Source organism: Euleptes europaea, chromosome 16 (genome assembly GCF_029931775.1).
Source record: "Euleptes europaea isolate rEulEur1 chromosome 16, rEulEur1.hap1, whole genome shotgun sequence".
NCBI classification, from domain to species: domain Eukaryota; kingdom Metazoa; phylum Chordata; class Lepidosauria; order Squamata; family Sphaerodactylidae; genus Euleptes; species Euleptes europaea.
The window spans coordinates 25,609,840-25,634,751 of NC_079327.1; the positions used below are offsets into that span (position 1 = coordinate 25,609,840).

Genomic DNA, 24,912 nt, shown 5'->3' on the forward strand with positions numbered 1-24,912 from the left:
GGCGGCGGCGGGGGGGGGGGGAAGAAGAAGGCAGGTCCGCCGCCCGCAGGTCCCTCCGCGCCGCCAAGCCAATCCTCCTCCTCCGGCCTCAGCGGCTCCCGCGCCCGGCCGCCGGCATGGGGCCGCAGCAACGCCCAGGCGGGGGCCGAGAGCCTCCCGCCGCTGCCCCCCAGGCCCCCCGCCGGGGCGGCCCTCCTCTTCGGCTCCCGCGCCTCTATCGATCCAGCCGCAGGAGGCGAGGCGGCGCGTCCCGCCCGGCGCCTGGGCGCCGCTCCATGGCTCGCCCGCCGCCGGCTCCCTGTCCCTCGGGGCCGGGCCCAGAGAAGGGGGGCGCCAGGCTCCGGCCGGCTCCCAACGTCGGACCCCCAGGAGCCAGGCGCGCTCGCCTTCCCACCCACCCAGCCGGCCGGCCAGCCAGACAGCCACACGCGCGCAGGGCGCAGCTCGTCCGCGGCTCTCTCCTCCTGCTGCTCCTCCTGCTGCTGCTGCTCCTCCGGGGGGGGGGTCTTCTTCTGCTGCTGCTGCTGCTCCGGCCGCCGGCTCCTCCTGGGCTCCGAGTCCCGGCTCCGGCGCTCGGGCTCCCCTCTATAAACCCGGCCACCCCCCTTCCCTCCAACCCCGGCGCTGGTTGGGCGGCGGCGCTGTCACTTACGCGCACCTCGCCTCTGGGCGCGCGCAGACCCCCCCCCCAAGTGCCCAAAGGGGCGGGACCTGGGCGGGGAAGAGACCGGGGGGGGGGTGGAAGAAGGACAGGTGAGGCGGCCCGGCCCGCTCGTCGCCTCCGCGGCGGCCAAGGAGAAGGGGGTGACCCGAAAGGGCGATTTTTTGTAAAGAAGGGTTTCCATTATTCCGAAGCAGGGTGGGTCCTGGTTAGTGTTTGGGTGGGGGGCCACCGAGGAAGAGCAGGGTCGCTGTGCAGAGGGAGGCCCTGGCGAAACACCTCTGGACGCCCCCTCTCTCGCCTGGAAAACCGTGTAGGGTCGCCAGAAGCGGGCTGCGCCTCGAAGGCACTTGACGCGCAGACGCCTATTGGGAATTTGAGCCCGAGAGACCGGAGAGTGGGGGGGGGGGGTCTTTGTGCTTCCGAAGTTCGCGGCGATCCTCGCTCGGGTAACTTTCTCCAGGGGTCGTAAGGGACCTCCCACCCACCCACCTACCGCCCTGCCCCTGGGTGTCCGGGCAAGGCTCCCCGCGCTGATCCTCCGCCCGGTGCTGCCAAGCTCGGGGCCTGGGAAGCGCGGGGGACCCGCACGCGTTCGCCGGGGGGCTTCGAGACCTCCCCGCCCCACCCGCGCCAGATTTGCCTCGTGGGGGGAGGAGGGGGGGTCGCGCCCATTCGTTTCCAAGGAGGTCCGCTTCGGAGATCCCGATCTTAAGGCCTGGAAGTCGCTCCCCTCGACCTGGGTCCGACTTCCAGCGAATGGGGGCGGGAGGGGAGGGGGGGGTTAGGACCCCAGCTCCTTTCGAAGCTGCTCTCGGGCTTTGCAGGGCTGGGGCTGGCCTCTCTCTCGGCGGGGACCCTTGCACCGATCCCCACCCCTCCACCCTCCGGCCCCCTCTTCCACGCCGGGGGCTTTCTGAGCAACGTGCTTCGGTGCTGCCTGGCGGTGCGAGGCTGTAGCCGGGCGCGGGTCGCAGGGAGAGGGTCTGCGATGGAGGCGGAGCGGGGGGAAGGGAGGGAAGCCCGGATCGGGGCCTCTGGGGCAGCCTGGGGAGCAGCCGGGGGGTGCGTGGGGCAGCTTCGCCTCTTGCTGCAAGCCCGCGGCCGGCCGGCTCGGTCGCGCCCGGCGCTCAATTGCATGGAGCCACAGCGCCCACTAGCGCACGCGGCGGGGATAGCGCGGCCGGGGTCCCAACACCCAGTCAACTTTCCCCCTTCGCTCCTCGCACTACTTGTGTGTGTGTGTGTGTGTTAAGTGCCGTCAAGTCGCTTCCGACTCCTGGCGACCCTATGAATGAAAGCCCTCCAAAATGTCCTATCTTTGACAGCCTTGCTCAGATCCTGCAAACTGAAGGCTGTGGCTTCCTTGATTGAGTCGCACTACTTTACTCCGGCGTTAACCCGGCTTGATTTGCAACGGGGCTTTGGGGGGGGGGTGTCGATTGAGCCGGTTTGGGGGATTACAGCCGAAACGTCCTGGTTTCGATCTTCTCTACCTCATCGGCTGCTGGCCAAAAAGAAAAGAAAAAAAACCCAACGCGAAATCTAAACCAGCCTGAACGAGATGTGTCCCATCTGCTACCAATTATAAATTATTTTAATGTAAGGGGTTTTTTTTGCGTAGGAGAGGAACAGAAAACTCAGCATGACCTCCAAGTGTGTGGATTGCAAGGGCTGCGGCAGGGAAATGAGGGTGCTGCGATGCCCGGGACCTATATCAGTTCGAAGCTATTCTAGGATGGTTTTGAGCGTCGCGCAAACATTTGTGTAAAGCCGACGAGGTCATCGCGTCGAAAAACTGCCCTCCCGAAATAGAGAACCGCGACACCTCTTCCCAAGATCGGTTTTCTCAATAAAAACTGAAGAAGCTAGAGAAACCCCGCGCGCAAATCTGGGCCTCCGCCGACGGAAACTTTACTTTGGCGAAAGTGGAGGGGAGAGGTCCTTCTCCTCTTTAGATCTTGAGACGCTTTTGTGCCGGAGATGGTTGCAGCCCCGGGCGGTTTAATCGGCCCGTCTCGAAGAACCGACCCGGTCCTTTCCCAGGGCGGGGTCCGGAAAGCCCCCGTTTGCGCGGAGCCAGGCGGAGTCCCCAGATCCGCCGCCACGCCGACGTCTCTCCCGCAGGTCGGTCGCCCTTGGTCGCCGTTGGCGGAATAGTTCAAAGGGTCCCCCCCCCCCAAATGCCTTTGCAGAGCCCCGGCTCCGATCTGCTGCGGGGATCTCCCCGGCAGCGACCTGGTCGGTCACAGCCAACTGCTAAGGAGCGCTCAGCCAACTATTCAGGGAGTTCGCAAAGGACGCTTTCACCATACCGAATCATGCACTTGGTAGTTTATAAAGTTTGTACAAACAACTTTTTTTTTACTATTTTTTTTTACTATTTTTTATTATTTTACTATTTTTCACTACTTGGATTTTTTTTACAAATCCAAGGCAAAACCTCCCGTGCATAAATGGCATCAGGGTTTTAATGGTAAATTGTGAAGAGCTGTGCTGGTCTACGACTGTTTTTAATAAAGGTCGGTTGGCTGAATCATGCACTTTCCGTCCGCTTTCAAGACACTTGGACGATAGTTTGCGAGTGGATTTTGCCCTTTCGCGCAGTCAAATCCAGCTGCGAAGTACATCGGAAGTGCATTATTCCGCCTGTGGGAAAGTGCCCAAAGTTTACAGCAGACCCCCAACTCCGAATTAAGGGGGGGATTCCCTAGACACTCCTGAGCCACTATGCATGGGAGGTTTTGCCCTGGATTTGCCGCTCTCTAGATGCACATTTCCCCCATCCAAATTCTCCAAACTCACAAAAACCAGCCCCATGCAGAGTTTTGAGAATTCGGATGGGGAAAATGTGCATCTAGAGAGCGGCAAATCCAAGGTAAAACCTCCCATGCATAACTGGAGACGGACTCTTGGGTGGGGGCAAAGGAAGCCCCCCCCCAAACCCTGCCAAGCAGCCCCCGCTCAGCTTTCAGGGGTTTTAGCAGCGGCCTTGGCGAGGATCGAGACCCCCAAGGGAGGCGACCTCCCGGGGGTCGCCGGCCCCGCGCCTTTGCTCCAGGGATCTGCGGCTGGTGGCTTCCTCCGCGCCCCCTGGAAAGGCGCCCTGGCCGACCGAGAGCAGCCCGGGACGGCTGGGCATCCGCGGCGAGGGCGGGCCGGGAACCCTGTAGTTTGAGCCGGAGGGGGGGAGAGAGGGAGGGCCCCGGGGGGGGGGTCGCCTTTTAGGTCCCCTGCTCTGGGACGAGGGTCGGGGATCGCCTCCCCGCCACGGGCAACATCTGGGAAGCCTCCAATAGTGGCTAAAATGAGAGCTGGGAACAAAAGGGACTTGGCTGGAGGACGGGTGGCTTCTTTGCAGGCTGTAAATAGCCCTGCTTGACATCTGGGTCCCTTTTTAAAAATAAAATATTTTTAACTAGGAAAACCCATTACATCCCCTGCCTATTTGAAAAAAATAAAAATAAATAAAGGCCACGTTGGCTATTTTTAGGGGACCTGTCAAGGATACTCTGAAATATTTTGAAGTTATTTTTAAAAATAATCCATTTTGGCATTGTTTACAGGGGAACAAAATTACAGCGCCCTTCGGTCTGCATGGCAAACAGGCAGTGCCGGATAGAGAGACGCTGCCCCTGTTGAATGCTCAACTGCCAAAGCCATCTTTAGCCACCGCCCAGCAAGTGAAGACGACTGTTAACCTCGGGAAGCCGGGCCGCCCTTCTGTGAGCATTGGCTTGAAAGAGCCCCATGCAATTCATGGGGTCTTACTCCCGAGTAAACACGCCCAGGATCGGGATCGCACGCCCCACTGCTATCATTGGCGTTTACTCTAAACCTAGTTGGGGCAGTTCCTTAGCAGGGCCGCTGAAATCCAAGAGATTTTCTCAGCTCTGCCAAGTTCCCCTTGGCTGGATTTCCTTGCAAGCAAGTAAGCGCGTGCCCGGGATCGCTGCCCTCGCCCATTATTACCTCTCCACGTTTGTCTGTCTGATCTGGGGGCGGGGTGGGGGGGAGAAACTGCAAACCCACTAGATCCGCTCCTGGCTCCACAACTCCGACTCCTGGTGAGCTACATCTGTTTGTTTGCGCTTGGTGACTTTTACAAATTATCTCAAAATGTTGGCCCTTTATGCACGGGAGGTTTTGCCTTGGATTGCCACTCTCTAGTTGCACATTTTCCCCATCCAGATTCTCAAAACTCAACAATCAGCCCCCATGCAGAGTTTTGAGAATTCGGATGGGGGAAATGTGCAACTAGAGAGCAGCAAATCCAAGGCAAAACCTCCCATGCAAAAGTGGCTCTAGTGATCTCTCTCTCCCCCCCCCCAAACACGACTTCAGCTCGGACTCTACAAACAAATGTTCTGGGAGCAACTGCATGGATGGGTCTTCTCCCCCCACCCCAAGGCACCCGGCAGCCAGGCGCCTCGAACCCCCTTCGGCCTCCCCTCCGCAAGTCTAAACGGAGTTTCCTGGAGACCCCCGGGCCCCGCTAGCCTGAGCAGCGGGAAGCGGGAGAAACGGGAAGAGCCACCCCCAAGAGGGAAAGCCAAGCCTTGGACACCAGAGGGGACTTGGGACTCCTCGAAACTCTGGCTGCCTTTGAGTCAAAAGGAGCCAAAAACTCGAGGAAGCTCTCCGCTCATCTTTGTAGCGCCTCGCTGGGAAAGGCACTCTGTGGGAGAAAATGCATGGGAGGTTTTGCCTTGGATTTGCCGCTCTCTAGATGCCATCTGAATTCTCTAAACTCTGCATGGGGGCTTACTGATGAGTTCTGAGGATTTGGATGGGGAAAATGTGCATGTAGAGAGCGGTTAAATCCAAGGCAAAACCTCCCGTGCGTTTTCGCCCTGTGAAATGGAATGGAATTTGCTCCCGATTGTATTGTCACCGAACCCCACTGGCTCTTGATCACTCCGCAACAAGATTCACTGTATTCAGTGAGGTTTACTCCTGTGTAAGCATGCACAGCTTCATTCGTGTTCTGTATATACAAGTCCCAAATACAGCCTCAAAATTTTTAAAAGTAACAATTACTCTTTTGAACATTGGACTGGACTCGGATTTATGGATTCAGCATCCTCAAACACAGGATCAGGCCATTTACTTTCATGGGTTTTTAAAAAATTGAGGGGAGGGAAGAGGGAGAGAAAGGGCTTGGTTCTTGAATAACGTTCAGCACTTGGTTTTTCTTCAGAAAACTGACCTCAAGGACATTGTACCCACCCACCCACCCACCCATTGTCAGAGGAAAGTCAGTTCAGGCACTGGAGTCAAACCAACCCCGCTTGGTAGAACCACACTGCTCAGATCTTTACAGTCACTTCCAGAAAAGTTAGAGGTGTACTCCTCTTTGGCCTGTTTACTCCAAAACAGAACTGCTTAAAATCATTAGGATTTACTGCAAATTAAGTGTGTTCAGGATGCAGTTTCCAGCCACGCTGTTTAGCAGACAGGCTTCTCCCTGTCAGACATAAGATTTCCCCAACAAGTTACTGGAAGAGGGACAGCTACTCTGCATAGCGGAACAGTCCTTTCAGAATCAAGTTGACAATTATTGGCTTCGTGGGTACAAGAATCAAACTCCTGCTTATAAGAAATCAGCTTAAAATATCTACCGCACCTCATGGGGTGAACCTTTTATGTATAATCTACTCTGCAAAGAGACCCCCGCCGTGCAACGCAGAACACACCAGCATCCCAAGAGAAACCCTTCCGCTGAGAGCGCTAGCTGGAAGAAATACTCAAAGCTCCCAACCTTGCTGTTTACTCATTGCCTGGCTACAATTTCATGGGGCAGGGAGGCACCAAGCCAGGGGAACTGAAACCACAGCAGGCAGGTGTATTTTACACCTCACAGGATGACACAGCAGTAAGCCACTGTTTACTCTTCCAAAGTACTCTCCCACTTTTCTATCTCCCCAGCGTTCCTTGGCAGGTTTCGGAACAAGGAAAAATTGATATGGAAAGCATGATTCCCCTTCCTCCCCCCCCCCCAACCTTAACTGGCAACCACTTCTTCTGTGCTTTCTTGTTTCCCTTTTAACTGTTTGCTCTTGGAGCAGCTTCTAGATTGGTGAGCTGTATACATGTGTATGGAAGGGGACTCTTTCTCACTTGCAAAAATTGTTTGTTATGTGAGAAGGGAAGGCAGGTCAGCATCAGAAATGCTCTCCCCAAGTACAGCTCAATGACTGCAGAACTCGTAGAGAAACACACCCAGTAGAACTATTCACGAAAGAAGTTAGTGGAGCAGATCTTGGTTCTCTCCCTCTTCTCTTTAATTGATTTCCTCACCATAGTGCAGGGATCTGGGCTGTCCTGCATTCTGTTGGTATACTTAAAAAAAAAACTAGGACCATCCAAAACATAACTAATAAAAACACAGCTTGTCTAGGAATTTTAAATGCAGCTGTGTATTTTAATATACTCAACCTGCTCTTTATATGCTGAAGAGCATTCGGAATAGACAAAATTTTAGAAGATTCTAAACTAGAGTTTTAAGTCCATCTTTGCTTGAAGAAAAAAAAAACCCTAGAAAGCCCGGTTTATATACGCTCAACATGCTTAAGAATCCTGACCACCAATTCCACTGTCTGGTGCAAAGGAATGCACAAATGATTTTATTTGAATATTTAACAAATAACAAAAGGCATCTCATAAAACGGTGAGCAAATAATATTTTGGAATGTATATCATACAGCCAGATCATTTCTCAAACTGCAGGTGCTTGGGAGTTGTATTTCCATACACTTGGACATCTGAAGGCATTGCAACATATTGCCCTAGAAGACTGAAGGAAATTGTTTAGAACACAGTAAAATCAGGATTAACATAACACTCGTTTGTGTCACTTTGCTTGATACAGACATTTGAATTTGTGTACCTCTAATGTTGGTTAATGGGATTCTATAAACTTTTCACAGTAGCCTACTTAAGCATATGTTGTCTCAAGCTCAGTAAAGCAGGACAACCCAAGAGTCATCTTTTCTCACAGTATAGAAGCTGTAGAATTGGGGGCCCAGGACAGTACCAGTTCATCCTATAGGCGGATTTCAAAGGTGCTGTTGTTAAATGTCATCACATTAGTTACTTGAGGTCTCAGTGTTAACGGGTTTCCATTTTATTTTACGGGTTAAAAATGCTGCATTTTTTGTTTTGTTTTTTCTTATACAGAAATGTTTTCTTTAAGATAGGAAGAAAGGGCCCAGAAAATATATCAAATGCAAAAAATCAGGTATTTCAGTCCATTATTCTTCTAGGGAGAAAAGAACTCAACTAAACTTAGATCACACAAAAATAGTTTTAAAAGATCTTTCCAGCTGCAGCTTGAGATTTCCAGAGATAAAAAAGATGTTTGCTATGTTTTAGACTAGTGTGTGTTGAAGTAAGAACAGCACAATGGTCACAGAAGTATTTATTACAAACATATTTAAAATTAATTGACCTTTAAAGTTCAACTATTTCATTGCTGTCCTTTTATGCTATACTCCAAGTAAGTAAAACTTGAGGCCATTCCACACCTGGGCCACATAATGAAAAATCTGGCACAAAAAAAGTTACACACTTGCAAAACTAAAAGGGATTAGCATCAATTCTTATTGCTCTTTGATCGTTTTAAGTAAACTGCTCTAATGAAGACATAAAGAGTGCACTATGGATGCTGCACTTCTATTAGAGAAACAGTACATGACAACGGAAAAAGCTGCATAGGAATATTTGTTAGACGGGATTCATGTTCAATCTAGTCTCAAAAATATTCCTGGATTGACAAAAACAAGCAGGATCAAAATGTCCAAAGTTAAGGACTAACAAATCAACCGTTTCTTACTTCAATGTAGTGTTCCACTGTAATCATGCCTACAAAATTACCCCTAAAAAGGTTACCAAAGTATTCTAATTCACCAATTGTGACCTTGCTGGGCCAGAAAAATAAGTGCTTAGAATGGGATGTGTGTGTGTGTGAATATATATATTCATTCTTCTACCAGGCACCTAAACCATTACTATTATGCAGACAAATATGTCAGTAAACATTTTCAGGAATACTGCAGCAGTGATAATTAAAAAGACATGACAATTGTCACTTGTGAAACATGCTTCAGAAAATGAAATCAAAGGATCAAAAGAATCAGAAAACTTTTGTGAGCCTGAGAAACTTTCAACTTCTTGCTCCCAAACACAGCCTCCTCTCCCAATGCCACACCACAAAGAGCTCTGAAGTTAAGGGGAGTCCCAAAAGCCAACAATTCCACAGGAATAGAGCCAGCCACGAGCCTAACTTGCACCTTTGGATCCCAATGCAAAAAGACAGACAACGTTGATTAAAGGGCCCCATCAACATAAAACCACCAAAAGCCAAGAACAACCACTTAACATCACAACTGCAGGAGTCGCAATCGTATGTGCAAGGATCGCATTGGAAATATGCATTAAAAAAGTCTTGCAGTGTCCTTAATACTAGTGAGCTTTTGATGGTGGTAAGAAAAGTTGCCATTTGTTCAAGTAAATATACATGCAATTAAAAAAATGTACTTAAAACGTATGAATTTAAGACTTCACTTTATTCGGCAAATTGGATTATTTACACAATGGGGAATGCTGGTTGACTTTCATCCATGGAATAAAAACAATTCTAGCAGAGACAATACTGAACTCCCTTTACACATCTCCAGCAACACTGACCAACATTTTTCCTTACCTGTTATCGGGAACATCAAGCACAATAGTGGGATAGTATCATAGGACACCAAAATAACAAACCACTGAGGATCCAGTACACTGTGGAAATCTGCCAATACCTTTGCCAAACTTTTTAAAAAGCCAGCGGAACCAGCATTAATAGTTAACATCAGAGTATAACTCTGACATCGGTGGGTCAGTAAAAACCTTATCAGACCATACATAATTAATGAAGCGACTCGACCTGCTTCAAGTCACTTCATCCCAGAATCAAAGCGGATGAGAACAGATTTACTCTTTTAAAAAAAGACAATGATCTGATAAGGATTTGACTCAAATAGAAGTTAAAAGAGAGATGCAGAGCACAGCCCCTATTAGATCAAGCTAACTTTTCAGACGTCCAAAAAGGGGGGGGGGGAATCACGAAAGAAAAATAAAAAAAAACACTTCAACATGAAGCTACTATACAAAGTTTGTTTCATTTTCCATTAGAGTTCAGAGCTGAAATTTAATCCTGACTCTTTAGTGAGAATGACAGTTTTGGCCTAGACTTCCCCTTGCCCAGGATCATTTTTTGCTCTTCCTTTTGCTGACGTTGTCTCTCTTGCTCTAGTTTCATCCTCTCCTCATGAATTTTTCTTTGTTCTTCAACGATTTTCAACTGTTCTTCAGCCTGTAACATGAAAATAATAAAACAGGTTGTAACACCAGCAGCAGCTCTTATACAGTATTTGTTGCTTCAACATTACTGGAATCCTATACTGTAGCTCACATTGGCGGAGAAGAGCCCAATTGCTGTTCTTCATTGTTATGACTGATGATCAAGCCTGCAGATTGCAACCTCCTCTTATAGAATGATAGAGTTGGAAGGGCCCATCAGGGTCATCTAGTCCAACCCCCTGAACAATGCAGGAATTATAAGCTAACAGGCACCAAAAATTCTATATCCTTATTACTCTACAGAAACCTTGGCCTTTTATGCAGGGACGTCTCCCCGCAGTCACCCCCGCCAACTGCTTCAGGGGTTCCTTTTGATTATGCATGCCTTTTCCGTCTGTCAGAGGTCGCCTCGCTCTCCCCTGTAAGTAGTAAGCCCCAAAGCAGTCGGTGGGGGTGACCACAGGGAAACGTCCTTACATAAAATTCCCTTGGTATTCTTTACCTATCACAATTATTTCTTGAAGCAAGAGTTTCAAATAGTTTACCCCTTCCCGCGGCATGCCCTATAAATACAGTAAAGCACTTGTAAGGATAACTAAGAAAAATCTTTGGCTAATTCTCACGATTACATTTTTTGAGGTTTTTTCTCCCCACTATTAGCTTCAGTGGGGATAGGCATTACTTTTTATAAAAACTAAACCACCTAGGTTGGATTCAGAAGTGCTTTCCTGCATAAAAGAGCTGTTTTATACACCTTGTGCCTGAACACTATGCGGAAAAAAACCCTGAAATTAAAATATTATGTTCTGCATGTGCTAAGGTTTGCAAAAGCACAAAAGCAGCTATAAAACCTTCCACAAGTAACGCAAAGCAGCACAGGGAGCTATTTTGTTCAAAGGTTTGGATCCAGTCTGTGTGCTGCCATTCAACCCCACTCTGAGGCCTTTCCAAACTTCAGCATCTTTCTCAAGAGAGTTCCCCAACTCTCTGGAGCTACATTCCAGGGACAGGGAAATAATGAACAAACTCTGTGAGTGAATGGAAGAACCTCCCATACGCAATGAGAGGTCTTTAGATCCAACCCTATGGCCATAACCCAACACACGCTAAACCCAACAATCCCAAGAGCTTTGTGTCAGATGGCAGCCTACCAGTTCTGCAACGCTAAATTTTAACTCTACTTACCAATTTAGCTTGTGCTTCTGCGATTTTTCGATTATTCTCTTCTAGTATTCGCTCTAGCTCCTCACGCTTTGCACGCTCTTCCTCCTAAAGGGGAGGACAGGGTAAGATGTTAGAGAAGTAAAATACTCACTCACCCATCTGCACTAGTCTTCCTAGGAACTCCTTCTGTGAACTGACTTAAAGGGGCAGCTTTACAGCCACCGTCTTTTGGTCTTTCCAAAAAAAAAGCAAACTGTGCAGCCACTAAAATTGGTCTCTAGCTCTAAATTTAAAATCATCCCTCCCAGTTCAAACAGCAACCAACTAAACCCTCCCTAATCAGAGAACCCTGACCATTTACTACTAGTACTTTCTCTTTTTTTAATATCACACAAATCAACAAGGACAACTACAAAAAAACTGGATAGTTATTTACCAAATTAAAAGAGTAATATATAAAATATAAATAAAGTGAATAGTTTGTCTCACCAATCATGTATACCTACGTATTCTTTACCTATACTCCTTTAATCAGCATTAAAAGTTGAATATTTACTGTCTTGTCCAGTGTCCTGCAGAGTGTGCTCCTCGGCTGCCATACGCGCCAGCTTCCTCTTTAAAATGATTTGTACTGTTAGCTTGGCAATGCCTGCATCAGCAGCTCAACCATTTATAAAGAAACAACATACAAGGAAGGCTGAGCTGAGGAATGCAGATGTTTACGGTAAGAAGGAACAAAAAATATATATATACAAAACATTCCTAAGGCAAACAGTTAATAAGGAAAAAAATACATTTACTGTTAGTGAAAAGTACAAATGGTAAAATCCATACTCCGTGGAACTGCGGGAGCTTCTTTCGTGGGGGAAATGGATCGGACGTTATACAGTGTGACAAACTTAACGACAGTCATGAAACTGTCGCACTATAGTTTTATACTGGAATTCAGGAGTCCAGAGAAAGGAGGATAGGGAAATGAAACTGGAAACATTGAGTTTCCTTTAAAAGTTAAAGAGACTCTGATATGCAAACCATAAGCAAAAAGATTGCAATAAGGTTCAGAAGTAATTTCAGTTACTACCATAGTATATTCAAATTATTTTAATATTTGGATGTTTTTAGAATCAGCCAGAGGTCTGCACAAAAAAAATATAATGAATGGGAAACAAAGCAAGTATGTAAAGGAAGTCCTTCTTGCTATGTCTAGTAACCAGCTACAGGTTGGCACCCTTCACTCCAGGAATTCAAGATGATGCTGCATAGCAAAAACCCGGATGAGGTAAGCCAGCATCACACTGACCCCACTACTGGTCAATCAGCTACCCTTTGGGAAGTGAATGCTGCTTCAGCCAGAATCCATTGTGCAAAGATTTTCAAAAAAGATTTTTTTTTTGCAATCTTAAATAATTCAGCAGTTGTTTATAAAGCCAGAATTTTAATTTTGCTGAATTTATGGCACATGCAATTACTTTGAATTGTAAACATGCTGTATTATTAGCAAAAGCCATGAAGGCAAAAGTATCTTACTGAAGTATTTCTCCTATTACCAACTAATAAACTATGCCCACTCAAGTCAGATCACCAGACACAGATATGTATGGAGTGAGAACTGACTGACACTCGGGACTATTTTCAGTCGAGGTTAAAGTAGTCTAACTTGAAATTTTGGGATCCTGGAGTGATTAGTGCTGGCAAGCATCAAAACCTCCAGTAGCAAATTACTGTCTCACAGAAAGACATTTTCAGCTTCTGCTCCAGCTGCTGACAGAAGAAGTCACATGTTTAGCTCAACTTCAGGCAAGGAAAACCTGCTCTTTTACAACTCTCTAGTCTAGAGAAAAAGAAGGAGTTGTTAGTCGTCACTGAAAAACTGGATCTCATGAATTTGGCATAGGCCTTTTTATGAAGAAAGTTGAATAGGACCAGCATTCCAGAATGTGTCCACTGTGTGTTCAAGAAGAATGCATGTTTGCTTAAAAGGGAAAATAAGAGTAGCTATTTGTTTAAGAAAAGGTTCAGCAACTCAGGGCTGGACCCTGTATTTTTAACCCTGACTGAAGGCATAAAGCCTCTTACAGTCTAGGTAAGACAAAACAAATGAGGGATACATAGTCACAGATTGTTTAACCCCTTTCCCCAGTAAGAAAGGACTGTGGATATATCCTGCAGCCATGGCAAAAGTTTCAAACAATTCTCAAATATGAAGATCAGTTCCGTTAAAATTCAAGAATCCTTGCACAGGTTTTAGGAGAGTAACCATTTTAGGTATCAGTGAGCTCCTCTGAATAACTCAGAAATTAGGTTTCGCAGCAATGCAAGTTTACACAAGAAGGGAATTAGATTTGCTGTATTCCATCTCCTTCTCAACGCAACAGGAGGCACAACCCGACACTGAAAGTTTTGCCATGGACTGTCTCTACTTTCCAAACGACCGAGCGTTACCTCTCTGGCCTTTTGTGCCGCAAGTTCAGCTTGTCTCTGTCGCTCGAGTTCTTCGAGCAACTGTTTTTCCATGATGCGTTTAGCTTCCTCCACCCTGCGAAGAACTTCCCGCTCAATCTCATCTTTTCGCTTCTCTAGCTCTTCTTCCACTCTCTTGGCCACAAGTTCTTCCACTCTTCGGGCTGTCTCTTCCTCGATAAGCTTCTCTTCTATTTCTTGCTGCCGACTATAGAAGCAGAAATAAGAAGTTAAGAAGCGGTGACCTCAAACAACAGTCAATCAGAATTTATTACATGGCTTTCTTCTTCCTGTACACAACGCAAACGGGTACATATACGCGCCAAAGCCTGCTTTTCTGTATTTGCTTTTTATTTAGCAGAAAATGACGCAATGCTGCAAGCCTATTTAACATCCAACTTATTTCGCACTGGAATCTGAAATGTTCAGTGATTATGCTCTTAGAATTACCCCTTCCTGCGAAGAGAAGTTATCTTATTCAGCCTTATCACCTACAATAAGCAAGACACAACTTTTTGAATTTAAACTAAATTCTTTTTATTGTAAGCTTCAAACAGAATATAAGAGAAAGAATATGTTAGTTGTGGAAACATGAACAACATAAATAACAAAGCATGATACAATTTAACTCTAACATAATGATTCTTAGTTTTATTTCAAAAACATGGATATAGATTTGATTCAAATACCTGTTATTCGATATATAATGCAGTTACATAGACATACCAAGTTAATAGATCTTCAAGACCTCTGCCCAGTTTAGGGAGGTATACAAGTTTCTCCCTTTTCCCATTTTGTCCTAATAACCCTGTGCAATAGGGCCAGCCACACACACTCAGCTTAACCTGACTGGGTCAAGGTGACTTGTAGTGCCATCCTCAGCAAAGCACCGGTTTCAATGGACTCAGAAGGGCATAAGCTTCAGAGCTCAGTAGGGATTTGAACCTAGTCCTCCCCAGGCCTAGCCTGAAACTCTAACCACACAGGCTCCATGCTTTCAAAACTCTGTATGACCTAACAGTGCAAACATGCATAACTTGTTTTAATCCTTCAAGTTCTATACTTTTTTTTCTCTTTTACTGGGATAGAACTTGAGCTCAAGTACTGCTCTCGGCTCTCAATTGCATGTCTTTAGATGTAGCACATATCAAGGATACTACTGTGTACTTAAACCCTACTGGTTTATTTCTACATCACACAGGATCTACCTCACAACTGCTTTGTGTACCAATACGGCATGAAGCCCCTTCCTGACTGGAAACCATTTTGGAATCAGTCGCCAAACTACATCTCGCTCCTCTTCTTTTGTAATTTTACAGGGTTTGTCATTTCATAAAGTAAGAGCAAAAAAAATGCTTTCACCTATTAAAAACAACAGGTAGAACCCAAGGCACACACACGTTAATTAGAAAGCTGCATACGTTCTTAAGCGACCGCTCACTCAAGACACTTAAAAGTGCTTAATTTGACCAGACAATCTTATTATAAATATCAGGTTGGATTCTGTGACTCCATCCTACTAGCAACATAGCCTTGGCTCAGGAAAAAAAGAAGAAGCTTCTTCTGGAGGAAGAAATGTTCTCTGCCAGTAATAGGCTCTTTGTGCTGGCAGAAGGCTCTGCCATGAATGGAGAATAAAAAGATTCAACCCAGAGCCATGGGAGAACAGTGCACACACACTGGGGGGGCCACACCATGCAGACTGACTCTCCCTCCCCCATGGCTTGTGACAATTTTGCAGTATCCTCCTTATTTTGCAGCATTCACAAAACATGGCTTCAGTTATGTCTGCTTATGTATCCTGTATGACAATTACTTTATAGCTACAGAGAGACTGCAACCGTATGACTGAACCAGAGATGGCTTTTACTAGTTCTTTATTCTGTTCCTTACTTACAGCATATAACAGTGCCCTTGTTATCCAAAGTTTTTTTAAAAACATCTGATTTAGCACCATAAAAACTTCTGTGATTTAAGTGTTTTTTAAAAAATTATATTCTCAACTCAATGAGCCACAGCTAGCCAGAAGACAAAACAAAAATCTGAAGATGTAAAACAAAAAAGAGTCAAATAAAAAAAAAATTCACACTGATCTGTTTTTCAGAAGTGAAATAATTACACATACATAATGATATAATTTTGTTTTTAAAAAAACTGAACACTGCCTTGGACACATTGCGGTAGAAAGGCAATTAATTTCATAAAACTTTACATGTGGTTTGCTAGAAAATGGAACTTTCTCAAAGGCGGGGCCTAACAGCTTTACTCTATAGAGCTACTCTACAAAGACAGCTTATTTTAAGCAATGCACAAACTGACGGAAGGTGATTTTAATGTGTAGAACTTTCACTAAGGTCAATGCATAAGAATGCCTTGACCAGTGGGTAGCTCTGAGTGCATAATTTGATTCAAAAATTGAATGCTGCAGAGGACTAAGGCATCAACTACCACAGGAAAAAAGTACAGCATGAGCCAGAGGGCTCTGCCTATTTTAGGAGAATGCAATGTAAGTTGTTTATAATTTTGAGAACCCAGCAGATGCCCATGTAGTTAGGTGTGTATTTATTTAAAACCAGTATCTTAAAATATGAATAGGAATCAACATTTAATCTTAATATGGTGCTAAGTCTCATGACAGATTAAAAACATGAATGTTGAGCTGATATGTTTCTGGTCTAAGGCACATTTTTCAAACTTCTTTTCTGCAATAACAAGGGTGAGAAGCATCATGCCAAGTCACAAAATTAAGCACTTCTACATTTCAACAGGAAAGTTAAACGTGTGTTTAGAACCTAGTCACTGAAAGATGGTATTTAAATTATTAATTTGGGCTGGATCCATGCTAAAATTAGATCAACATATTTTACGTGCTGAAATGGAAGCTAGGATAGATAGAATCTCTGCAGCCACAGCCATACTGCAGCGTAGTTTTCATGCACAATTAGCAGACAAACTTGAATCCGTATAGGAGTTTTTTGAAAATAGGAGAAAAGATACAGTACAAAAAGGTACAGGTGCTTTATGAACAAAATGCATGAATACCACCATGTGTGTAAACCCATATCTATCTATGGAGACTGAAAGGGAATTAATACTGACTGCATGCAGATGTTGTGTGCCTTTTGGGGGGCTTTGCCCAAGTCATGTTCAAGTTATCTGTAGCTGCATGCCTACATCTAACCTTAAGTGGGCACCAGTTCTTCCCAGTATATCAGGCAAACACTTTTAACAGCAATGTAAGAACACAAGTATGAAAGTTAGGCTGGAGATTAAATCCGTCTGAACAAGTACAAAAATAGGAGGAACTGCCTTTTGCTCAAAGGCCACTGATTTATGCAGCCCACTACTAATGTACAGCAGCTCTCCAAGGTATCAAGCAACCTACTACAAGAGAACCATTTTTAACTCAAGATGGCATGGATCAAGCCTAGGATCTCGTCTATTTTCCTCTTTATAGATGCTAAGTATTTAACTGCCGTCGAGCCAAGGTCCTTCTAAATGTCAAACAGCCTGCCTTTTCCTTGACCATTTCGATCTTTGTGTAGAACTTTTTAACCTATCCATTTGATAAACCCAGTATATTCATAATATATTTGTGCAATGTCAACATTCTTTAAAAAAAATCATTGCCACCTATGGTGTCTTCGATAATCAGAACCAGAGTTGTGTACGGTAGGATTTTAAAGATTTTGTAGAATCATCTCAAGCACCTTCAAATTCCACATTTCCCTTTGGGTCAGGGATCAAGCTTTACTTCTCATTAGGACATGATACCCACTGACCTTTCAGTGCAAGCATTTCAGTGATCGAAGCAAAACCCTTCACAAGCCATAAGTCTGATGCACACCCTCTGTCAAACACTTAGAAGTGTGTGTATACTGAGCCCACTCCAACAGAACATGTGAACTAATGTTAATCTGAAAAACTAGCAGACATAAAATATATTCAACATTCAAAACCCTCAAGACAATATACTGTAACTGCTTTAATTTTGGCGGAAAGAAATATCTCAAGGGTAAATAGAACTTCATAATTTTTTTTAAGTTACAACAGCTCAAAGCCAGTTTAGAAATTATATTGGCCTATTCTTACTCATTAGAGCAGGGGTGGGGACCCTCAGGCCCGGGGGCCATATGGGGCCCCCGAGGACATTTTTTGTGGCCCTCGGGAGCTCTGGGACCCTGCTGCAGAGGCGGGGCGCAGGCCGGCCCTCCCAGAGGGTGTTCCTGGCACCACGGCTTACAGCGGCGCCCTTTGGACCTCCTCTCGCCGACTGTCGGCTGATGAGCAGCGAGAGGGAGGGGGAAAGAGGCTGGCGGCTCTCGGCGGCAGAGCATGCATGCAGGAGCCGATTGGGCTTGGGGGGGGCCCTTTTGTGGACTCTGGGGAGGAGAGGGCATGGAGACTGGGGCTCGGTCGCACGGGGCTCTGTGCGCCGCCGGGTGTGTGTGGGCAGGGGAGGCTAGGGCCCGGTCGCGTGGGGCCAGCGTGTGTGTGTGTGTGTGTGTGTGTGGGGAAGGCTTTTCTCTCTTTTCTTCGTCTTTTTCTGTCACTCTTTCTTTCTCTCCCTCTTTCTCCCTCTTTTTCTGTCTCTATCTTTGTCTCCCTCCGTCCTTTTCTTTGTCTCCCTCCGTCCTTTTCTTTCTTTCTCCCTCTCCATTTCTTTCTCCCTTTCTCCCTCCCTCCCTTTTCCTCTTTCTGTTTTCCTTCCTCCCTTGCCGATCAACTGTGGGCTGTGCCCCCCTGGCACCTCGTTTGCTCGGGCCCACTGCTGGCTGCCCTTCCGCCTGGGAGGGGGAAGTGGGGGCACCCTGCAGGCCTTCTCTGTGTGGCCTCCCCTGGGGTTGCCAACCTCCAGGTGGTGGCTGGAGACCTGGCAACCCTTGCCTCTTCCCCCCCCCCGGGAGATCTACACCTGGTATGGCCCCTGAATGATGTCATAAATGTGCAAATGGCCCTTGCCAGGAAAAAGGTTCCCCACCCCTGCATTAGTGATCAACTTGTTTGAATAATGTAATGTAATCATGGAACATACAATGGAAGTTTTTATAAGCATGATGTACAGGGCATGAAAACATTCTCCGCTCACAGAAGGAGCTGTTATGACATTCATCAATACTCCTATCCCACACTCAACTGTTAACACACAAAGACTGGTCATATTAACAGGCATTTTCCATGAGTATGCCAGCAGATATGGCATCTAACCCAATTTTTAACAATCTAGCCAATGGTCAAAATGCTGAGCACATATGAATACACCTTATATTAAATTGCTTATAAAGAAAGCACTGATGTGTGTTTACCACTGAGAATGAAATCTTGACTGAACCAAAAGAAAAGCTTTAGCTAGCTTCAGCATCACATACACAAAATGATCAGTTTCTACTGATCCTACTCCTCAAAGCACTGCTCTGAGATAGATCTACCTACATTTATTGAATTGTTTGCATTCACCTAAGAAAGATTATTTGAGAACCAATGGGGGGGGGGAGAGAACCAATGTGGGGTAGTGGTTAAAAACAGGGGACTCTAATCTGGAGAACCAGGTTCAATTCCCCACTTCTCCATATGAAGCCTAATGGGTGACCTTGGGCCAGTCACAGTTCTCTCAGAACTTTCTCAGCCCCACCTAACCTCACAAGGTGCATGTTGTGTGCGTGTGGATGGGGGAAGACGATTTGAGACTTTTCATGGTAGAGAAAAGCTAAGTATAAAACCAACCCTTCTTCTAGAGTGCCTCATTTCTATACTGTTGGTAACCCAGAGGTTCTACAGGAAACACTATACTTGCTTTTCTGCCTAGTGCAGCCTGTCTATTACAGAAGGAACAGGGCAGTCCTCCCATGTAGTGAATACTTGAGCTACAATAAAGCACAAGCAAAGCAAAAGTGGTGAGGTGCGGGGAATGACTATATTGCAGTCTGCTCTCTAAGCATAGAGCAAGTGTAATTGTGCAGTTCTCACCTCTTTGTCAGTATCTTATATAGTGCCAAACGATATTAGGTTTAAAGCCTGTAGCAATGTTGGACATAGTGAGAGTGAAAGAGTAAAATGTTGTCAAAACTAAAGCAAAGCAGGATAAAGAAGTTTTCCTATGAAGAAAATCCCTGACCACAGTTTCACAACTTTTAAATAAACAGATAGGAGTCACACCCCTTTTCTCACTACGTGGGCCAATCAATCTTTGGGGATAGCTAAGATTTTAGCACCTTCTCCCCACCTGCAATGTCTTCTGACAGCCAACCTAGGAGAGCCTGTCAAATTGCTCACCCTGCCCCGAAGATAAAACCCCAAATTTTTCCCTAGACCCTTTAACAACTGATACACAGCTAACTGAAATCATACCTAACATTGAGGAGCTGGCTGATAACACAAGGGTCTTGATATTTATAAATTTCAGAGACAATGGATAGACTGGTCCTCTAAATGGTAGGCAAGGGGACACTTATCTCACTCTCTTATGGTAATCTTCAGTTTGTCGAAAGGATGCATGGCCCAATTCATCATGATCGTATTTTATTACATTTTAATACCTCATGGATTCCTTCTTTGATACTGGAAAAACTTCAATTTCTGCAGTATTTTGGGATTTTTCCCTTTAGATACTTCAAAAACGGGAAAGTCAAACCTCTTATTTCATCAAATGGATTACCAGCTAATATGAATGAAGGAGCTGCTAAAGAAAGTACTAGTTACTCTAAACCCAAAGAAACACTCCTAGCAGAAACCTCTACTGAGAGGAGGATATGCTAATTGATTTGTGTCCACTGGTCAACCTTCATGTAGCTGCGGAGATCTCTAAAAAGATTGAGAAAATCCCAACATCCCCCAAGTGTCCCAAAGAGTTATCACCTCCAGAAACAGGGAAACGTCTGGTGTTGAGCAATGTGGAGGCAGATCTTTTCTCTTCCTTTTCAACACTTCCAGAAATAGAGCAAAATAACTTAATCCAAAGGTTCTAGTTCCTCCAGCAACAACAGGTTGCTATCCAACAAAAGGCCAAAACTCAAGATGGTACAACGGAGGATGTGTTCTATACTCCTAGACACCCAAGTCCAAACTCGGCTTTAAGGATATACAACTATAAGAATAATATACAGCTTTATATTCTCGTCCCTTTAGAACCAAAAGTAGTTGTAGTAAAGATATAACACGTGTATTTCTATATAAGCAAACTTGCCTTGACTGAAGTATTTCAAACCTAATATTATCATTTGGCACTATATAGGATACTGACACAGAGGTGAAAACTGCACAATTACACTCACTCTATGCTCAGAGAGCAGAACAGAGAGCAGTTATACCCCATACTTCACCATGTCTGCTCCGCTTGTGCTTTATTGTAGCTAGAGAAATTTTCCATCCAAGCCTTGAAATATGGTTGCAGAATTGCACACTACAGGAAGTGGAGAAACCAAAGGTGCAGCAGAACAATGCACACCCTCAAGACAAGCAAAGGCTGAGAGGAAGCAAGCAACCCCACATGCTTGTGTGCGTTAGTCAGAGGAGACACAGAAGAGATACAGCAGGGCCCAGAGCACGGAAATGAAGTGCAGGCTGCGCATAGCGGGCTTGCATGCATCAGTCGAAAGAGGCGGAGACCCGGAAGGATGGGGATGGCGAAAAGGCCAAGATGGGCCCCAAGGAAAGGGCAGGTGTGTGGAACCTGTCTGCAAAAAAGGGGGGAGCAGGGGGCTTGCTTGCGGAAGAGTAGACGGGGAACCGCAAAAACACGTGTCAGACGGACCCCCCAGCATCCACCCTCCCTGCAAAACCTCTTTTAACAGCACCCTCCCCCACTCTCCAGAAACATCACATGAAGCCGCCTTACACTGAATCAGACCCCTTGGTCCATCAAAGTCAGCACTGTCTACTCAGGCCAGCAGCTGCTTTCCAGGGTCTCAGGCAGGGGTCTTTCCCCTCACCCACCTGCCTAGTCCCTTTAACTGGGGATTGAACCTGGGACCTGCTGCATGCCAGGCAGAGGCTCTACCACTGAGCCATGGCTCTCCTGGGACCTTCTGGGACCTGGGACCTTCTGCATGCCAAGCAGGGGCTCTACACACTGAGCCAGGGCCCCTCCCCGTAGCACACATGGCGCTGCCTTGTACTGAATCGGACCCTCGGTCCATCCAAGTCAGTGCTGTCTACTCAGGGTCTCAGGCAGAGGCTTTTCACATCACCCGCTTGCCTAGTCCCTTGAACTGGAGACGCCGGGGATTGAACCTGGGACCTTCTGCATGCCAAGCACTCTACCATTGGGGCATGGACCTTCTCTATGGAGCTGCCTTATACTGAACCAGACCCTCGTTCCATCAAAGTCAGTATTGTCGACTCAGACCGGCAGCGGCTCTCCAGGGTCTCAGGCAGGGCTCCTTCCCATCACCTGCTCGCCTGGTCCCTGTAAGTGGCGCTGCAGGGGATCGAACCCGGGGCCTTCTGCGTGCCAGGCAGCGGCTCTACCACTGAGCCACGCCCCCTCCCCATAGCTCTCCAGGGTCTCAGGCTGAGGTCTTTCCCATCACCTACTTGCCGAGTCCCTTTTAACTGGAAACGCCGGGGATTGAACCCGGGACCTTCTGCATGCCAAGCAGAGGCTCTACCATTGGGGCATGGACCGTCTCTATGGAGCTGCCTTATACTGAACCAGACCCTCAGTCCATCCAAGTCAGTGCTGTCTACTCGGGGTCTCAGGCAGGGGTCTCCTTCCCATCACCTGCTCGCCTGGCCCTGTAAGTGGCGCTGCCGGGGATCGAACCCGGGACCTTCTGCATGCAACGCAGAGGCTTTGCCACTGAGCCATAGCCCCTCCCCATGGCTCTCCAGGGTCTCAGGCAGGGGTCCTTCCCATCACCTGCTCGCCTGGTCCCTGTAAGTGGAGCTGCCGGGGATCGAACCCGGGGCCTTCTGCGTGCCAGGCAGAGGCTCTGCCCGCTGAGCCACAGCCCCGTCCATCACGCACACGCACCCCGATGCTTTTTGAGCTGCGTCCCAATGGCTCCACCGGCTCCACAAAGGGAAGTAGGGGGGGGGAGAGAAGACCCCCCCCCACATTATCCGCCCCCCCCCCAAGAGCTCACATTTTCCGCTGCCGCTCGAACTCGGCCTTCTTCTCCTCCTCCTCCCGCTTCTGCTTCTCGTCGAGGCTGCTGCGCTTGCTGACGGTGCGGCCGAAGATGTCGATGCGGTCGGGCGGGGAGGAGGCGCGCTCGCGCTCCCGCTCGCGCTCGCGCTCCCGGCGGGACGGGGCGGTGTTGGAGCGCGACCGGGAGCGGGACTCCCGCCGCCGGCTGCGCTTGGCCTCCCGGGACTTGGAGCGCTTGCGCGCGCGCTCTTTCTCCCGGGAGCGGGACCGCGAGCGGCTCCGGTTCTTCTTGTTGTGCTTGGAGCTCTTGACGCGCTTGGAGTGGGACGAGCTCCGCGAACGGGAGCGGCCCATCCCGAGCGCCTCGCCCGGCTCGGCGGCCCTCAGCGCGGCCTCCGCGCCGCGACGCTGCCCGGCCTCGCTTCGCCCCAGCAGGCCCGAGGCCCAGCGGCGAGCAGACAAGATGGCGGCGGCCCGGCTCCCGAGACGGGCCCTTCTCCGCCTCCCCTCCCGCCCCACGATGCACCGCGCGGACCCACCATGCACCGCGGCGTCGCGCCTCGGGAGAGGGAAAGCGCCGCAGAGCGGTACGGAAATGCCCGAAGGCTCTCCGGCGAGGCGTTCCGGAAACGGCCGAAAGGGCTTCGCCGCCGAGTGTCGGAGCGCCGAGCCGCTTCGGGAACGAGCCGAAGGGCCTGCTCCGGAAACGCCCGAGCGGGAGGAAGGAGTTCTTGGGGCTGCTGTGTTTTTGTGCTGGGGCTGGGTGGATTTGCAAGACTCTGGGTGGGCTCTGCGGAGGCTCCACTTTGTATAAGACTCGTCTTTGTGGCACTTCAAAAATTAAAAAAAAAACATTCAGCATAAGCTTTTTTTTTTAGAGGAGAAAAATCCAGAAAAAACATTCAGCATAACCTTTTTTTTTAGAGAAGAGAAAAATCCAGAAAAAACATTCAGCATAAGCTTTTTTTTTTTTAGAGAGAAGAGAAAAATCCAGAAATAAATCACCAGCGATCTTTCTTGAACTGGATTTGAATTTTAATCTACGTTACAGGGGGGGAAAATTTGAATACAACTCAAATACAATAGTTGTATCTTGCCTTTCCCGATGTCAAAGGGTAGCTCACAGTGGCTTACAAATGGAGGTATCAACAACACCATACAGATGCATTAAAACACTATAAAAAAGACATAAAAAGACCCTAAAGCCATCTCTGCAGCATGCACTGAACTTCATGAACATGGTTTCGATTAAGGTAATTCACAATGGGTAGCCGTGTTAGTCTGTCTGCAGTAGTAGAAAAGAGCAAGAGTCCAGTAGCACCTTAAAGACTTAACAAAAATATTTTCTGGTAGGGTATGAGCTTTCGTGAGCCACAGCTCACTTCTTCAGATATCTGAACTTAATTGAAACCATTAGCACCTTAAAGACTTAACAAAAATATTTTCTGGTAGGGTATGAGCTTTCGTGAGCCACAGCTCACTTCTTCAGATATCTGAACTTAATTGAAACCATTAGCACCTTAAAGACTTAACAAAAATATTTTCTGGTAGGGTATGAGCTTTCGTGAGCCACAGCTCACTTCTTCAGATATCTGAAGAAGTGAGCTGTGGGTCACGAAAGCTCATACCCTACCAGAAAATATTTTTGTTAAGTCTTTAAGGTGCTAATGGTTTCAATTAAGTTACATTGCTCTCAAAAAAATTTTGACCAGTAAGGCTACTTCGATTGCAAAACCACACCAGACTCCTCCTCCATCTCCTCTGCGAGGTCCCAAAGAAGGGGTGTTATGGCTGAGAACAAACATGCTTGAAGCATGGCAGATCTCATGGAACTCAGAGATGGGTCACTCAAGAGGAAGCCCTGGGGTGATCTAAGTTGGTGCACGGACACTTATGAGGCATGGGGGTCTTTCAGATATGTGGATCCTAGGCCATGCAGGTCTTTATTGCAAGAACCGGCCCCTCGAATTTGATCCGGAAGCAAATAGGCAGCCAGTGAAGATGTGGTACAATTGGGGTGATATGATCATACCTGAGAGCTGTAGTTAGTAAATGAGCTTCTGTTTTCTATACCAAGGGCAGCCTCACGCAGAGAGAGCTGCAGCAGTCCATCATGGTGTAGTGGTTAAGAGCGGTGGTTTGTAGCAGTGGACTCTAATCTGGAGAACTGGGTTTGATTCCCCACTCCTCCACA

At 47.2% G+C, this 24,912-nt stretch overlaps 1 protein-coding gene and 1 non-coding gene across 2 annotated transcripts; both read right to left on the reverse strand.

Moving 5' to 3' along the window:
- Positions 1-9,770: 9,770 nt before the first annotated feature.
- Positions 9,771-23,106, reverse strand: ARGLU1 (arginine and glutamate rich 1). Its single transcript, XM_056862080.1, has 4 exons — positions 22,714-23,106; positions 13,613-13,838; positions 11,192-11,275; positions 9,771-10,019 (listed from the first exon to the last, which is right to left on the reverse strand). The coding sequence occupies exons 1-4, from the start codon at positions 23,070-23,072 to the stop codon at positions 9,855-9,857; spliced, it is 834 nt and encodes a 277-aa protein (XP_056718058.1). The 5' UTR covers positions 23,073-23,106; the 3' UTR covers positions 9,771-9,854.
- On the reverse strand, positions 22,510-22,582 carry TRNAA-GGC (transfer RNA alanine (anticodon GGC)). The gene has a single exon. It is a non-coding gene; the product is annotated as a tRNA-Ala (tRNA).
- Positions 23,107-24,912: the final 1,806 nt, after the last annotated feature.

Excerpts from the sequence above, each read along its gene's own strand:
- ARGLU1 (XM_056862080.1), bottom strand. The coding sequence starts at position 23,072 with ATGGGCCGCTCCCGTTCGCGGAGCTCGTCCCACTCCAAGCGCGTCAAG. Across the intron at positions 13,839-22,713 it reads TTCGAGCGGCAGCGGAAAAT|TCGGCAGCAAGAAATAGAAG; the intron begins GTGAGCTCTTGG and ends CTGCTTCTATAG. Across the intron at positions 11,276-13,612 it reads CGGCACAAAAGGCCAGAGAG|GAGGAAGAGCGTGCAAAGCG; the intron begins GTAACGCTCGGT and ends CCTCCCCTTTAG.